General features: G+C 44.1%; 1 protein-coding gene across 21 annotated transcripts in view; it reads left to right on the top strand.

Annotated features, from left to right (window-relative positions):
* Positions 1-16,526, top strand: part of TNS1 (tensin 1) — a 316,581-nt gene extending 300,055 nt beyond the window's left edge. For all 21 annotated transcript variants that reach the window (XM_072617751.1, XM_072617750.1, XM_072617741.1 and 18 more), the window contains 9 exons: positions 1,190-1,276; positions 2,648-2,779; positions 3,137-3,229; positions 3,782-3,859; positions 6,274-6,342; positions 7,017-7,185; positions 7,631-7,699; positions 8,292-8,324; positions 11,337-16,526. In XM_072617751.1, coding sequence (XP_072473852.1) covers positions 1,190-1,276; positions 2,648-2,779; positions 3,137-3,229; positions 3,782-3,859; positions 6,274-6,342; positions 7,017-7,185; positions 7,631-7,699; positions 8,292-8,324; positions 11,337-11,481 — 875 coding nt within the window. In that variant the 3' untranslated portion in view covers positions 11,482-16,526. The remainder of the gene's footprint in view (positions 1-1,189; positions 1,277-2,647; positions 2,780-3,136; positions 3,230-3,781; positions 3,860-6,273; positions 6,343-7,016; positions 7,186-7,630; positions 7,700-8,291; positions 8,325-11,336) is intronic.
* Positions 16,527-17,617: the final 1,091 nt, after the last annotated feature.

Raw genomic sequence — 17,617 nt, 5'->3', positions numbered from 1 at the left:
TCAAGTAATATATCCAAATATATATCTATACCTACTTGCTCCCCTGACTTTCCCTACACACATACACACACACACACACACACACACACATACACACACATATTTTAATATAGGTCTCAGTGGCGGTAGGGAGTTAGGCTTGAAGTTTGATCTCAATAATAGATATATTACATATGTATATAATATATATACATGTATAGATGTATATGTGAATGTATGTAGGTATGCATGTACTTACACATATATGCCTTATATAACCTCAATAGAAGGTTCGCATTGGAAGGGACCTTGGAGGTCATTCTGTCCTGTACCCATACTGGAAAGGGGACAGGATGATGTCGTTGAACAAGTGTTGGATTGGAAATTGAGACCTGAATTCTAGTTCTCCCTCTCTTTTCCCACTCATCTGACCACATGTGAACCCCTTCCTATCTCTTGCCCTCACTTTCTTTTGTCTTAAAAATCAAGGAGTTGGCCTAGATGACAGCTACTGTCCTTTGACTTTCCAAGAACAATTATTTGATGGACACATGGGGCACCTCTGGATAGCTGCCTAGGCATGTGACATGTGGCACAAAATGCCACATTCCCAGCTGATCTCCCCACCCATGCCAACTTAGTCACTCATCCGTTTGCCCAAGTCCAGTAGTGATCTTTGTTCCTAAGGTGATGTGCCATAATGATTTCCATTCATTGGACGTCTGACAGGGTGTCCTTGGGCTGGGGAAGCAGAAGGGAGCAGGTAGGTAGAAAAGGTATTTTGGAAATGTTTGGTTGTTTCTGCTTTCATTTTTAAGGCTATGTGAATTGGTCATGATGAAAAAGATTGGAAAAATAACGGCATTTGATGAATGAGGGCAAGGAACTGGGTTGATTTAGTCAGAAAAGGAAAAATCTGAGGGCAGGGCTCAGGAATGACCTTTAAAAGAGACTGTTGAACAGAGATCAGAGTGATAAAACTGCTATGGAGAGAATTTAGTTTTCAAGGAAGAATTTTTGAAAGAAGGGTGTGTGCCTTCTGAGGAGGGCTTTTCAAATAGGAAAGGATTTTATGTATCAGAGGTGGTTTAGGCAAAACTGCTGCTTGGAGGCAGGGGGATGGATTAGATGACCTTATAGAGGTACCATCCAGTGACATGGTGATGGTATTTGATGTTCAACTCTCCTTTTCTCTCTATTCTTTCTACAGACAACAGTCCTGAGACCCGGGCTAATGTTAAGTTTGTCCAGGATACATCCAAGTATTGGTACAAACCTGAGATCTCCAGGGAGCAGGGTGAGTCCGGGTGAAATGGACCATGGAGGATGATGTTCCGTGTACACTTTCCGTCCATAGAGATGATTGTTTTAGAACTTTCTCCTGCACTTATTCCTGAAAAAGCAAGACAGACACATGGCCGTGACTCCTTACAATCATCAAGGGCCTCAAGGAGGAAATTGGGTTTGAAGTTTGACTTCAATACAAACTTATTTACAGTGGTGCTGAGACACTGGAACAAGTGGCTAGGGAATCTCCTTCTGTGGCTCAGCCAAGGAGCTTTTATCAGGTGCTCACTATGTGCCAGGCACAAGATAGGTCAATGAGTAGATACCAAAGGCACATACAGAGTAGATGGGAGATAGTTTTAGGAGGGAAGGAAGTACTAATTGAGCTGTTTTAAAGGAAGCCAGGGATCCCTGTTACCTCCAGGACCAAAAGCAAAATCCTCTATTTGGCCTATGAAGTCCTCTACAATTTAGCCTTTTCCTACCTTTTCAGTCTCCTTGAATCCTACACCCCCAGTACTCTTCAATCCAGGGACACTGGTCTTGCTGTTGTACCTCGAAGGTGACCCTCCATCTCCTGACACCAAGCATTTTCAGTGACTGTTATTTTGCCTCCTGGCTCCCCGCAAGTCTCACTTAAGATCCCATCTTCTGGAAGAAGCTTTCCCAGTTCTCCTAATGATCTTGCCTTCTCGTTGATTATTTCTAGTTTCTCCTGTCTCTCTCTTGTTTGTGCATAGCTGTTTGCACATTGTCTTCTCCATTAGACTGTGAGGGAAGGCATTGTCTTTTGCCTTTCTTTATATCCCCATACTTTGTACAGTGTCTGGCATGTGGTAGGAGCTTTGTAAATGCTGGTGACCGATGGAATCTTCCAGATAGAGATGAGTAGGCACAGGGGAGAGCCAGTAAAAAGACAGGCACAGGAGATGGAGAACTGTGTGTATGTGATAGTAAGTAAACCAGCATAGGTGAATTGTTGAGTGTGGAGGGTAGTAATTAGTTCAAAGACCAGAAAGATAGGAAGGGGCCAGGTTGTGAAACATTTTAAGTGCTAAACAGGAAAGACCTGATCTGAATAGGGAGTGGATCTACACTGCTCAGGGGCAGGGGAATGGCTTGAATGAAACTCCCTTTGGAATGTCAGTGACAGACTGGGAGAACCCGGAGTCCAGACTTCCAGCTTCTTTACTCTCTTATAACAAAGAAAGAACATTACCCTTCAGGGAAAGGAAGGGGAAGGGTATAAGAAGAAAAGAAAGAGAAGGGAAGGGAAACAATTGAAGATTCCTGGAAGGCCTTCTCTGAATGGGTTGAAGGGATCAAATCCCTAAATTGTTATTTCCTTTTTCCCTTTCCTTTTCTCCTCCACCCATTACAGCCATCACATTACTTAAGGACCGTGAGCCAGGAGCCTTCATCATTCGGGATAGCCATTCCTTTCGGGGAGCTTACGGCTTGGCCATGAAAGTGGCGTCCCCTCCTCCCACGATCCTTCAGCAAAGTAAGAAAGGTAATGAATGTTTTCTCTGAGAATTGTATCTTTGGGATGAGGAGGGAGATGGTGGTTAGGGATAAGGCAAGAGAGGTGAGAGTTGTCTGATTCTCTCTGTCCCTGACTTGGGAGAGGACTTGCTGGGTGACTGGTGGGAAGGGACTAAATGAAATATCTTCTAAGTCTGGACATGTCTTCTAGAACTTGCTCTCTCTCTAATCATATTACTTCAAGTAGGACCCATGCTTCTTCCTCCATCCATCCAGAAAGAGGCAAAAATTATGAGTAGGAGCAGAAGGGTAGAGACTTGAGTTCAGGGTGCAGAGTAGGAGGGGAACATGGGAAGGGAGCAGCAACACTGTCCTGTCCTTCTAGGAGACATGACCAATGAACTAGTGAGGCATTTCCTGATCGAGACTAGCCCCAGAGGGGTGAAGCTAAAAGGATGTCCAAATGAGCCAAACTTTGGTGAGTTTGCCCATCTAACTTTCTCCAAGGTTCAATCAACCCTGCCAGTGAGTTCTTCTAACAATCTTCCCCTTAGTCTCTCCTGTTATAGTCTCTGACTATTCCTATATAATTAAATATAACCTCTGTGTTGTAACTCTGGACTATGGCCCCATTCAGACAGAAGACTTAATAAGAAATGGGTTTATGTTTGGGTGAGAGATGTTAGGAAGGACTTCTTTGGGGGAAAGATTTTATTTTTTGTGTCCAAGGAGTACTTTTAATATCTTTATTTGGGGATCCTTTAAAAAGAAGTATTTTTACCATCCTGAGGTAGTTAAAACATAAATCTGTCCAGAGGCAAGGAGAAGGGATGTCTAGATAACTTGATTCCTGGTCAGGTGATTTGATCATATTCATGGCCATGGACTTTTGGGGAGGTTTCAGGCACACACAGCTCAGATGAAAGATGACCTAAGTCATCCTACTATTCTTTATCTGAGTCAGACTCCCCTTTCCCTACTGGCCAGCTCCTTCTAATGCTGCTTCCTGGATCTGTCTCTCTCCCTACAGGATGTCTCTCTGCTCTGGTCTACCAACACTCTATCATCCCATTGGCTCTCCCCTGCAAGTTGGTCATTCCAAACCGAGGTAGGAGCCAGAGACTCACTCAGTGAGCACACATTGATCCAGTTTTCCCGCAACATCCAGTCATCAGTGCCAGTAGCTGCTCCAGAACACAGGGCCAAGATAGGCTGCCCTGCCAACATGGGGAAATCTAAGCCTCTTCACCCATCCCTTACCCAAATAATTTCAGAAGGGCAAAATTGTTTAAAAAGCTCAGCTCCGTGAGCTCATGCAGTCTCTGTGCCAGACAGGGTAGAACGATACTGTGGAGCCAGGAGTTCAACGTCAGTCCACAAAATGGGCATCGACCCCAGCCACATTTCATAAACTTTTACCTCCCATAGCTCTCTCACCCCTTTTCATTCCCTCTTCCTGTTTCCTGTTGCTCATGGCTTAGAAGATACCAAAATCTACCTGTAGCAATCCTACTCCATTTTCCCCTGGCCTTGTAATGTGAAATCCAAACTTGAACAATGACAAGGAGGGTTATTTTACTGAGTGTCTGATTTTGATCAGGCCTGCCGCCCAATTTCTTTTGAACTCTGGGCATGGGGAAAGGGATCCTAGGTAGGCTGGGTGGAGATAGAATTTATTTTCCCTGCTACTAGGTCTCCTTCTATCAGCTGGTGTGGTGACTAACTCTGGTTTATCAGGGGCTGAGCACGGTGGGGAAATTGTAGGTAACCACTAGAATTAGTGACAGTCACACATCTCACATTGTGCTTCATGCCATGAGAAACATTAGCCTCTTGTGAGCCCCTCTGAGGGCAGGGTCCATGTTAGTCGTAGTTTATGCAGTGCATGGCGCACAACAAGTACTTAATAAAAGCACATTGGCTCACTGACTCTCAATGGGAAATCAGACTGATACCCAAGAAACAATGAAATAAGGTGATGTGCCATAAGTGCTGAAATGTGTGATGTAGACATAAAGCACAGAGGAGGTCAGAGTGGGAAGAAGAGTCTGGAAGGACTTCTATGAAGGAAGTGGTCAGAAGTTAGGCCTGAAAGCAGGTTCAGGACATAGACCAGGTCAGCACCTACCTAGGGTATGGCATCGCAGAGTTGGGAGTGGAGGAAAGGGGACAAGGAAGAACATTTTAAATATAGCTTTTTCTAAGTACATTTATTTTTAATTCAGAACATTTCATTCTCCATAGCCCAGAGATATTTATGTTGGGACAAATCAGGTTGCAGTTGTTACCATGAAGGCTCAAAGTCTCCCCTGTGGAATGGTAACTCTTGAAGGGGGCAGTTTTCAAGCCTTATCTTGGCATGCAAATCCAACTGTACCTTAAGGGATTCCAATAGACCAAGAGGTGAGGGGAGGGCAAAGGAAGTGGCCATCCCTGGTAGAGAATTCATAATGGGGAGTAGTGGGAAATAAGGTTAGGCAACTATGGTGTGCCCAGCTGGTGAAAGGTCTTGGAAATCAGATGTCAGCACTTGAGACTGATCCTATTGGGAATTATGGGAGGTCGGTCTGTAAGCAGGGGAGTGACTTTACACAAGTGCTATGTTAAGACATTTAATTTGGTGGTGGTATGCCAAATGGCATGGAAATGGGAGACAGACTTGGGCGATTGCAACCACCAAGTGTAAGATGTGAGAAGGGCTAGAACTAGGGTGGTAGGCCCCACTACTATCTCCCTGGTGTTGTACCTGGGGTGGGTAAAATCTGATCTGAGTCCTGGTAGTTCAAGTCTTTCCTGCTTCATGAGCATCTTTTCAAACTTATCTTTCTTTTCTGACCTTCTATGGTACCTTTTGCTATGACATCTTTAGCCATTACTATCTAGAGTTTGGATGGGATGACTTCTCCAGGTTCTTTTTAGCCTTAGGGTTCTAACTTACACACATCAGTATGTGTATGGATAAAAGGGAGGGGCAGAGAGGAGAGGAAGCGGGCCAAACCCATAATCCTTTTTCCCCATTCCTGTATCATATTTATAGGATTCAGAGGAAGCCCAGGTCTCTGACCCTGGTGCTTAATCTCTCCTTGGGTTTCTACAATATTACCTTCAACACTGACCGTTTTTATCTCCTATATCTAAGACTTATGTTCTAATTAATCAATGTTGGTTAGTACAGCTTATTGAACAGGTCAAATATAACTTGAATAGCACAAATGATTTAAATACTCATTGAAGAACACACTGTGGGATTGCAAACATTATTTCAACAGTTGTTGAGCTGTACAGTTGTACTGTAAATAGTAATTCAATCACATTGCTATTAAAATAATCAGGTAACATTAATGGTGAAATAAATTTAGACATTAAACAAATTGACAAGTCACTTTTAATTCAGCAAGGATCATTGAGCACACACAGGTCAAAGGTTTTCTAATAGGATGGCATGGTTTGGAAAGCATTTGTTGCAGTTGGGGCTCTGGTCCCGTATCTGTTCCTTTATATAACTTTCTCTTTATGCCACAGATCCAACGGATGAGACAAAAGATAGTTCATCTGCCAATTCTACCACAGATCTACTGAAACAGGGGGCAGGTAAGTGGTTAATGACAGTAGAGGCTTTTTGCCCTTCTTTGCCTCTGCTCTCCTTATATTGCCCTGCCTCTCACCCCATTTCTGCACTCTATTTTTAGTTCCAACCCTTCTGAATCAGTAGCTTGCACCCATAGCTATTTACCAAATCAGAAAATGACATTTTTGTTGGCAAGTATTCCTTCCCCAGGACTGGAATGAAATCTTTCCAGGGGTGGAAAGTTATTTTTTTAAAAATATTTTATTGATGTTTTTTTTTTTTTTAAAAAATATCACTTTTACTTGCAAATGACTCCTCTTTGCCATTAGAACCTTGTCTTGTAACAAAGTTAAGCAAACCTTGTAACAGTTAAGCAAACCTTGCCAACTCATTGGTTATATATGAAAATAAACGCCTCATCCTGCTCCTGTAGCCGACCACCTCTCTTCCAAGGGTTAAGCAACATATTTCCATGTTCAATCATCACATTGATCCTAAACTTGACATTTCCCTTGTGTAAATTGTTCTCATGGGTCTGCTTAACTCTCCTCCTCTGCATCAGTTCATTCAGGTCTTCTTGTCTCTTTCTAGATTCTTCATATTTATTATTTCTAATGGTCTGGTAATGGTTCATTTATTGTAATATATATTTATATAATGTAATTTGTTCACTCATTCTTGCTGGGGTTTCTTTCAGCCTGCAATGTGCTTTTCGTCAATTCTGTTGACATGGAGTCACTCACGGGGCCCCAGGCCATTTCTAAAGCCACAGCTGAGACACTGGCTGCAGATCCCACACCGGCTGCCACTATTGTCCACTTCAAGGTCTCTGCCCAGGGGATTACATTGACAGACAACCAGAGAAAGTAAGGAATTCTCCTTCCCCAGCCCACTCTGTATGCAGTTTTCCCCACCTCCAACATCTCCGTTTACTTAAGGATTATTGGACAAAAGTGGGAAGAAGAAATGAGCCAGATCAGAAAGATATTCCCACCCAAACTCTGAACCTCCCACTTTACTTCCCTCTGGCATTTTCTTCTCTCCACCCCACAGTCCCTGCCCCTTTCTCCTCTGTGTCCCACAGTTCCAGACACCAGGCTTCTGAGTAAGTCTTTCTCTGTCCCAGTTATTTGCCCACGTCCCTCTGGGAGAGCCCTGGTACTTCCTGCCTTCACCATGATGTGAGCATTTTGAGATGTTATGGAAGTCAGGGGATAGCTCTAGAAAAATACAGGAAAAAAGAGACTGGAAAATAGGGCGAAGGGTCTAACGATCTACTCTCTCAACATTTATTCTATCTTCATGCCTTAGGCTGTTCTTTAGGAGACATTATCCCCTCAACACTGTTACCTTCTGTGACTTGGACCCACAAGAACGGAAGTAAGTCTTCCACCCCTTGCACCCTCACTCAACTCTTAAGCAGAGAAGTGTGTGTATGTGTGGTTGTATACTGAGTTATTGTTATCTCAGATGAAGATGCCTGATATTAATGGAGGTGGTATAATCACTATAGTAGTATAATGGATAGTGTTGGACCTGGAACCAGGAAGACTTGAGTTCAAATCCCACCTCAGACATTTACAAACTATGGAGACCCTGGGCCTGCCTTAGTTTCCTCATCTGTAAAATGGAGATGCTAATCGCTTTTACTTCCAATGGGTTGTTGAAAGGATCAAATGAAATGATATTTGTAAGGGTCCCTTTTAGTTTTTAAGTTTGTGATCCTTTGATTTTCCTGGGTGCCCCTGTTTCCCCTATCCTACTCATTCAACTGGGTCCTCCCTAACATGCTTTGGAAAGGAATTGGTAAATCAACTGTATGCCAGCTTAGGCCATCCTACCTAAGCCTACAGTGAGCACACACGTGATCACTTTAGGGGCCCCCTTTTTACTCCTGTGAAGGTTTTCTAACAAGATGCTTGGCACCAGTGGAGGCAGAAAATTTGCTTACTCTTGCTTCTTCTCCCCTTAGGTGGACAAAAGCAGAGGGAGGTGTGCCTGCTAAGTAAGTATGGCTTCTTCCCCCTACCCTCTTTCCTGGGTTATTTCATCTTTGTGCTTCCCAAAATGACATGGCAAGAGGCTCCTGAAACGTTGAGCAAGCACAGGAGATTGGGGGGGAATGGGAGTTAAGGGTCAACTTTGGAGTTGAGGTCACATAGCCTGAAAGATAAATTTAGTCAAATTGACCAATGATTCTTCCTGCCTTCCCTCTCCTCTCTCTTCCTTCCCTGGGGCCCAGCAGCCATCCTTCATAGGGTCAAGAGCAGCAGGGGCTCCGTGAAGCACAAACTCTAGATTTAGGCATGTTTGGGGACGACAGTGTAGCATAATAAATAGAGTCCTAGACTTGAAGTCAGGAAGATCGAATTAGACATCAGCCAGGCAAGTGACCTAGTCTTTTAGAATCTCAGTTTCCCCATCTATAAAATGAGAGTATGATAATATCGAGTACCTACCTTGTGAGGCTTAAAGGAGATTAAGTTCTGTTCAGCACTTTGCAAACTCGAAAGCATTTTGTAAATGTCAGACGTTGCTATTGTTGGGAGTGTGTATTTTCCGTTTTCATTTCATTCCAACTTGTCCTCAAGCTTGATTTCTTTTGATCCTCGCCTCTTACCATTTTGGTGAGCACTTTCTAATGGTCATGACCAGACCAAGACCACCTAACTCACCAGAACAAGCAGTCAAATTAGAACAGTATCACTCGTAGAGACGGGAGGGAATTCCATGTTAAGCATCTTGGTCTCTCTCCTTTTTTCCCTTCTGGGTCACCAGTTTTGCAAAAATTTCAGCCTCTTAGATTTCCTGCTATTTTGAAGGTTTAAGACTTTCAGATAAGCCCTGTCTTACCAACGCCCCCCAGCCCAGCCCAGCCCAGTTAACTTTCTCCCTCTAGTATTCAGGAGGCTTTTCCTCTCTGACTTAGAAGTATTTTACCGTATCAGCTAGAACAGAGGTTCTTAATCATTTTTGTGAAATGGACCTCTTGGGTTGCTTAGGGACTCCTCAGAATGTTTTTAAGTGCGTAAAATAAAATACATAGAATTACAAAAAAACCCAATTATATTGAAATATAGTTATGAAAATATTCCAAAATAAGTTAATAGACCCAAGGTTAAGAACCTCTGAGCTAGAAGGAGCCAGCTTGAAGACTTTCCTTTGGAAATAGGGTATTATTAATGGGGTAAGGAGCCAGATAATGAAAGAAGAGCCATTTTCTCTTCTTGTGCTGTGCCGCCCCCTTCCCCCTCCCCACTTCTCTTCACTACATTTGGGATCAGCTTCCCTGGGTGGATGAAAGGAATTAGTTATGTTGAATTTGGCCAGAGAAGAGGGTGGGGCACTCTGGACTGTGAACGTCCAGGGAGGGAGGATTGTAGAGGTGGTGGCTCATGCACAGGGATAGAAATAAGGTCAGGAAGAACTTGGTTACAGCAGATGGGGGATAGTGCTGAACACACAGGTCTGGGAAGTTCAGGCATCTGGACCTCCCTGGGCCTTAGGTTCATGCCCACCCTCTTCCTTCTCCCTGCCCTCTTCTGGACATAGGGAGAAGACTGTCTCTGCCACTCACTCTCAGGAGAAATAGGAAGGCAGGACATTTCCTCAGAGAGCAAATTCATGACCAAGAGCAGACACAGTGAAGATCTATCCCTTGATTGTATAAGAAAACTGACCCCCCCCCCCCCCAGCTCCCAGAGTCCCCCCAGCCAATGGGCCCACTGCTCCCAAGGGTCATTGATCCTTGAACCTGGGGGACTGTTCAGCAGCCCTTGAGACACGTAGGGCAAAGGGATGTGTAAATGTGTTCCTATGTTCGTGAGTATTTGTAGGGTGGAGAGCTTGGCTAATTTTAGCTGTTGTGTTTCAAGTCCCAGAGAGGGGGTTTTTAATTGGAATCTCCAGCTGTTCTGATTTCCCCATCTCTCTCTAATTAGCAACACGCCAACTATGGGACCTCTCAGCTCACATTCTGTTCCCCTCTGCTCCCATATTTATAACCTTGTTTTCCAAGGTTTGAATTCCAAGGTGCTGTGGCCTAGTCAGGGCAAAGTGTGGGAGTCTGCCCCTGCCCTTGACTGATGGGTCCTCAAGCCCTTCACTCAAATTCTGTACACTGTAGGGTATGCAAGGGAATAATGAGAAGTCAGGCCAGCCTGTCCCTTTATTTTTCAGTTTCATATGGTACTTAAGGAGGCTGAAGCTTTCAGACTGGCAAACAATGTCATATTTATTTGCTTACAGTGCTGAACTTAAAACGAGTCCAGCAGGGGAAGGGATGGGAGAGGCTCTTTCATGTACTTCCCCATTTTACTCTTGTTTTCACTGTCTCTCCAACTTCCTTCCCCTCCCCAGAACTCCCCAAGCCAAGAAGGAAGCTCTCAAAGCATCTCCTACTCAATCAAAATCTGTCTCCAGGTCCTAATTCTTCCTTCCTTCCTTCCTTCCTTCCTTCCTTCCTTCCTTCCTTCCTTCCTTCCTTCCTTCCTTCCTTCCTTCCTTCTTCCTTCCTTCCTCACTCCCTCCCTCCCTCCCTCTCTCCTTCCTCCTTCCCTTCTCTCTCTGTCTCTCTCCAAATGGAGACAAGTTTCTTTACTTATGATGCTTTACTTATGATACAGAATGGGAGGAAGGAGAAAGAAATGGCATTGGAAGAGGTAGGAAAAAAGCAAAAGCTCTGTTCTTGGCATAAAGATAACATCTCACATATTTTTTGCTATTTCTCCATCATCCCTGATTCCTTCTCCTTCTTCTTCCCTCCTCTTCCTCTCTTTGATTATATTTTCCCCTTTACTTCCCCCCTATCATTCTGTATCCTCTTCTTCCTCTTTTTGACCTTTTCTCTGCTTCCCCTCCCATTTCATCCTCCTTTCCCCCTCCCCATCTCTCCAATATCTCCTTTATGCTCCCTCCCTCTCCTTTTCCACCTTCTCTTCTGTACTCCTGTCCTCTCTTCTTCCATGGCTTCCCTTTGTCCCCTTCCTCCCTTTTTTCTTCTCTCTTCTCTCTGTAGGCTCTTCGGTTTTGTGGCCAGGAAGCAAGGCAGCACCACGGACAATGCCTGTCACCTTTTTGCTGAGCTAGATCCCAACCAACCTGCTGCGGCCATTGTCAACTTTGTTTCCAAGGTCATGCTCAGTGCTGGCCAGAAGAGATGAACATGCCAGGGGCCAGGGCAGCTGGGCTTGGGGCACATGGGGAAGGGGACCCTTGAATCCGGAAGGAAGGTGTGGGGCCAATTTTTGGAAAAGGAGAGAAGAAAGTGCAGTGCGGCAAGAGGAAAGTGAATTCAGAAAGGAGGAGGAGAAAGGAAAAAAATAGATGGAAGAACAACATAGAGCCTATTGGATGAATGGAAACTTCAAAAAACCAATAGCAACCTAATACCCCAAATACTCAACTAACCAAGCCTATGTGACCTCCTTCCTACCCCTTGGGATTTTTCCATGGGAGGGAGGGGTGCAAAGTGGCAAATCCCCTCTGGGATTTTCTTTTAGGACCATGGTAAAAATAGATCCCCATCTCCCTAACTTAACAACCTTGCAAGGAAAAAGTCACTAGCTGAGAATCCTCCTTTGGGCATCCGAGAGGTGTATTTATCAAACAAATTAGGAGGGAAATCTAAGACATCCATTTTTTTTTCTTTAATAAGTGTCACATCCCTCAAAGTATACTAAGGTCTCTTTGTTTGAAAAGGCTATGCATATGTTTAAGTACCTGCGTGTATTAGACATATAACTCCAAATTCAGCTATATAGATAATATGCGCATGAAGTTGTCCTTTCTCCCCAAAGATGATCTCTACCATCTCCTGATGTCACTGTAGGATCAGGAATAGTTCAGGGAGGGGCCCTATCTCCTTACTCAGAATCACCCTGGATTGTGGATATCAGCTTGGGACCTCCTTTCATCCCACCTAATCAGTTCTGGCAATCTTTGGATGTTTCCTCATTCTCCTCCTCAGACACACAAGAGAAGGAAGCAGGTATCTGCCACTTATGAGCACTGCACTAAGGATTTCCCTATACAAGTCAACACCCTTGCTTTGTCATGTGAGGCTGGGGAACATTGGTTCCAGGGAGAAGTGCAAACCCAAAACCTTCAGGAGGGTCTGGAGAGAGTTGGGAGAACTGGACAGGAGAAGAGGCAGGGGATGCTAAGCCCTGACCCATGGTCCTCTAGACTTGCGGGGCAAGACATGTCCCTCCCATTCTCCCCTAGGGCTAACTGCTCTCCCTGACATCTCCTACCCTACTCTTTGTGCCTTTGTACCCTGAACCTTTTCCTGGATGTAGCTTCTTAGACTTGCTCACAAGATGATGCCCATTGGGATCACAGGGATTTAGCCATCCTGCCATATTGGAAGCTAAGAATCCTGTTGGACACTTCTTCAGAAAGGTCTGCCCAATTTTGCCTTCAGGAAGTCCAAGGGGGAAGACTCAACCCTTGTCCTCCTCTCCACAAGTGCTTTAGAAGTTGTTTGGCTTTCTTGTTGCATGGTGGCTCGGCCTCCCTGGAGAACAGATATCTGTCACCATCCTGGCTGGGCCAGATCATGTTGGGTCTCAGGCTTGGTCACATCTCCAGGGTAGACAACCCAGCTGCATGCTCACTGAGTAGATTACTTTACAATGCCAAAGTCCCTCTTTTCACCTACCTTGTATCTCCAAAAGAACCAACCCATATGGGGTAGAAGACATGAAAACAAGCCTAGGAACCCAGGGTCCTTGCTGTGAAAGCCCCATACTTTTGAAGAAATCCAAACCAGAAACAAGAACTCATCATTATCCAATGCTTTGACTCCCCAAGCCCACTTGGGTTCCCTAGTGAGTGGCATTGTACTGATATATAAATATATATAATATATACATGAAATATACTGATGGAATACTGTAAGCTAATCAAGTTTAAGAAAAGGAAAAAAAGGACAGGTAAATTGACAAGAAATATTTATTTTTTTTCCATTTTGCTTTATCACCTCTCTTTGGGTATATACTGTATCCCACCCCTCCCTGTATGGACTGTTGTATGTATAACTAAAGCCTGAGAGATAAGAGACCTTATATTTGAATTATCTTTGAACCACCTTCTGCCAACTTTGTCCATTATATTCATGGGGTAGGAGGTGGGGAATTTGATTGGGTTCATCCTAGGGTAAGGTTGTATACATCTGTTTCTTTCATCATTAGTCCCTTAAGTTTCCCTTTCAGCCCAAGGCTCAGCAGCTCCTAGAGCACCCTACATGTGAGGAGCTGAACCCAATTGCCAAAGGCCCTTTGCGTGTGTGTTTGCACGGAGGTGGAGGTTTCAGGATGTGCGTGGAGGATATGGATGGTGTGTGTATTATTACTTGTGTATCTTCTCATATTTTCCCCTCCCCAAATACTGTAAGTGGGTGGCAATATTGTTTCAGAGAGTTGGAAATGAGAATGGTTTGTAGACAGTAGGGAGCAGGGGTGAACCACCGTCCCCATCCCCTGCTCCCCATTAGGAAGACCATGAGTCTTTCTGACTGAAGTTGTTCAAAAGTCCCTTTCCTTTGGAGAAATTCAAGCTAGACCCCTGAATTTTTTTAAACCTTTTCCTTATTTCCCCATCAGTCCTAGCTCTGTGCCCAAAAAGGGAAAGACATATATTTTGCTCTTTGTCAAGAGTTTTCCACTTTCATTTTACCACTGCTCCACCTGAAGAATTCTGGGCACCTGCTCTGGATCCTTCATCACTGCTTCACATCAGATGAATTGCCAGATGCCCTCATCACCCAGCTCCAGGGCCCTTGGCTAAGATCTGGGATCAGCCTTCACATTCACTTCTCTCTCACCTTGTACCCACTGGCTGTCTTATTTCTGGCCAACCCTGATAGCCCTATTTTTGAGGGGACTTGATTTAAAGTTTGAAAGTAAACTGTCCCCTCATACCAACCAAGACCACTCTAAGAAGAACTGACTCCCTAGAACCTAATGTTCCTAATCTGGACATGTTTAGAGGTACCTGGAGTCACTAGTTTTGACTTTCCAGGGGATCTAAAGGGGAAGAGAATTGTGTTCAAATCTTGGAGTGGGCACCATCTTTGGGTACGGCACTGGTAGGGTAAGACCATGTGGAATTAGGTGTCAGAGACTGTATCTCACAGGTAGGCATGAACACACACACACAACATACACTGTCATACACATACATCACTGCAATATATTCTTGCCAAAGATTTCCTTTAAAAAGAAAGCACTTTTAATTTTTTTTGTAAATGACTGTATCTTTCTCATACCCTTTTTCCTCTCCCAATCCACTTTGCTGTTGATTTATGTTGTATGTCATTGATGTCTGTTTGTTGATCCACTTGGGAATGTTGGATCATTCCATTTTTAAAGCCAGGCTGAGATTGGGAAGGAGAGGACAGGCCTGAAAATAGTTGACAAAGGAGAGAAGGCTGTCACTCAAGCCTCAGTCAGAGTAACGAGTGATTTGTCTCTACTCTGTCTATACACATCCTTGGCCTTCTCCTATCTAGTACCATTCAATGTCAGGATGAAAACTCTGTTAGGTTACCAAGACAGGTGAGGATGTAATAAAAGCATCCCCAAGGGAGAGAGGAGAGATAAAAGAATTCTTAAAAACAAGCCAAGCTTAGTATAGGATTTTGGGAGCTTCTTTACATGTGGGATGAGGAGGAAAAAGAAATTGTCAGCTGGTTCTGAGAGCTTAGCTGAATGAGGAGCAAACCTGTAGTTTGACCAGCTTCAAATGTTACCCCTCTCCCTGACCAGTATCTCTTTATCAGCATCACCGGGGCACTGTTCTCCTTTGTTTGGCCTAGCTTGTGTTTTCCTTTTGCGTTATAAGTGGTGTGTGCATCGACAAAAGGGCTTTCTCCACAGTTTCCTCCCCCTAGGAAGAGAGGCTCTATGTGAGCCTTTTGGAGAAGTCTCTCCAACCCCACATCCAAATCTGGGCACTTCCCTTGGGTGGACAGAAAAAAAATTGTGGGGCGTAATTGCCATGTCTGCCATCTTTGAAGGTGGAATCTCTGGGCAGGTCAGAGTCCAAGATAGGAGAGGAGGGTGGAAGGGTGTGTTTGGGTGTGAGAGAACCCCATTAGAGAAGAAATCTCTAAAATGGATCTCAGGAAAAGATGAGTAGAAAATTTCAGTCACTTTGATCTGACTGGAGAGGTCAGTTTCCCTTCATTGGCCTAGAGGAAAGATTAACATGTGAGAATCTGGTCTAGGCTGCCCATTCGATGATCATCATCTCTTCATCTATGCTAGTCCAGGTCTCTTCTCTGCTTTGCCTTCCCCAGTTTCAGCAACACTGGGTAGAAGGCACAGATCTTGACTTTCTGCCCTGGCACATTTGAGGCCAAGACCCTTTATCTGCTGAGACTCTGGAGTTTCCTTCCATAACATAGGAAAGATGGGTGTGGGTATATATGTGTATGTGGGTGTGTGATACCTATCATTTTAGGGAACTGGTATGCATATGTGTATGGGAGGATGTGTATATGGGGATGGGTAATGATTGCAGGAGGCAGTGGAAAGTCTGGTACGAAATCACCTTCAGGCAAAGGAAATTGGGAGGTGAGGCCCAAAGGGTCACTAGTTGGCTTTAGTCTTGGTGTTGTCTGATTGATGGAGAAAATCATTAGGCAGACTAAGGATCCTGGGCTGTTCTGCTCCTCCCTAAGCCCCATTTCGTAGAGTCTGGGAGCTATGGGAAGGCCCTCTTTTCTTCCAATTCCTATGCTGTTCCTAGCAGTCTGAATCTTGTTGGGAGGGTGTACCAAATTAATTTTCTAATCAGTGTTAAGTAGTTTGAAACCCTAGTATGTATGTGTATGTGTGTGTGTTAGTGTATAAGTGCACAGATGTTTATTGTATTTTTGTTTCCCCCTCCTCCTGTCTCAAATGTTATTGAAAGCAAATGTAAGAAATCCCTCCCCCCACTAGTCCTCCCCCCCCAAAAAATATAATAACCCTATCCTTTCCTACCCCCCAAGCTATGTATTTATATAGATGGAAATATACTTTATATTTTGTATCGTTGTGCCCATAACTTTTGCCACCTTGTATAAAATCTGACTTATGTTACTCATCCCGGGTATGAATGTATTGTACACGGAAGCTCTCCTCCCACTCTGTACAGCGGCCTTTGTTTCCTTGCGACCCATTGTATGGCTTTATAAATGATAAAGTTAAAAAAAATTCCAGTTTCTTGTCTGGGTTCATTGCTTGGAATGGAGTTCTAGGATGATGGTGGGGAAGATGGGTCTGTGCTCGCACTTGGGAGATGGCCTGAATTTTTTTTTGGTTCCTGGAATTCTGCTGGATATGACTCAAGTATCTATGGCCTTGTTGCTGGGTATGGACAACCCAGTATGGATGACATACAAGTATGCCTCACCAATGCTCACAAATGAGGATGTGCTGTTATGGGATGCAATTCCACTTAATTCAAGTCAACAACTACCTGCTGAGCATTGTGTTAGGGCTATATGATTTGGAAGTGAAAGAGACCCCAGAGACCTTCTAATACATTCATTCTTCCAGCCTAGTTTTACAGATGAAGGGACATTGAGTAACTTGCCCAAGGTCCCTCAGAGAGGAAACTTGGGAATTGACACCAGGCCTTCATGGTCTGGGCTCTTTCTGCTGTGCTCCATTAAGAGTTGGGAATAAGCTTAGAGGCCATAAAGTCCTAGTCCCTTATTTTACAGATAAGGAAACTGAGGCCCAGAGAGAATGGAAGTGACATGCTCAAAGTCCCACCCTGGGCAGTATTTGAACTCGGGTCTCTGACTCCAAATCCAATGCTCCACCATTCTAATTGGGGAGACACAAACACAAACACAAAAGTGAACAATGCAAGGCAGTAAATAATTAGCTCATAAATTGTGTGTTTCAGACTTAAGTATGAGAATTGGAGGTTAGTGGGGGATGAGGGAATAAGTCAGGAGAGGATTTTATGAAGCTGATGTGGCTTGGTGTGGGTTTTACCTATTTAGGTATGGGACATAGGAGTCAAGAAGTTATCCTTGCAATCCACTTGGCCACAGTCAGACTCTGACAAGAGTCTGGGTCCCACATCAGAAAAGCAATGTGGATGCCTGGTAGTTGGTGGTCTAGGGTAAAGGTAGGAATAAAGGTCAGAGGAGAGGCATAGATTGGGAATGATCATTGAAGGACTAGAAAATGGAATCTGAGAATAAGCTGAAATTCATTTAGCCTAGAGAAAGAAAGATGAAGGGACTGAAGAAGAAGCATTTTGAAGTACTGTTATATAGAGGAAAGGCAATGTGAC

This window comes from Notamacropus eugenii, chromosome 6 (assembly GCF_028372415.1).
Source record: "Notamacropus eugenii isolate mMacEug1 chromosome 6, mMacEug1.pri_v2, whole genome shotgun sequence".
Lineage (NCBI taxonomy): Eukaryota > Metazoa > Chordata > Mammalia > Diprotodontia > Macropodidae > Notamacropus > Notamacropus eugenii.
Note: the sequence above shows the minus strand (reverse complement) of the source record. Positions and strands in the feature narration are given on the sequence as shown.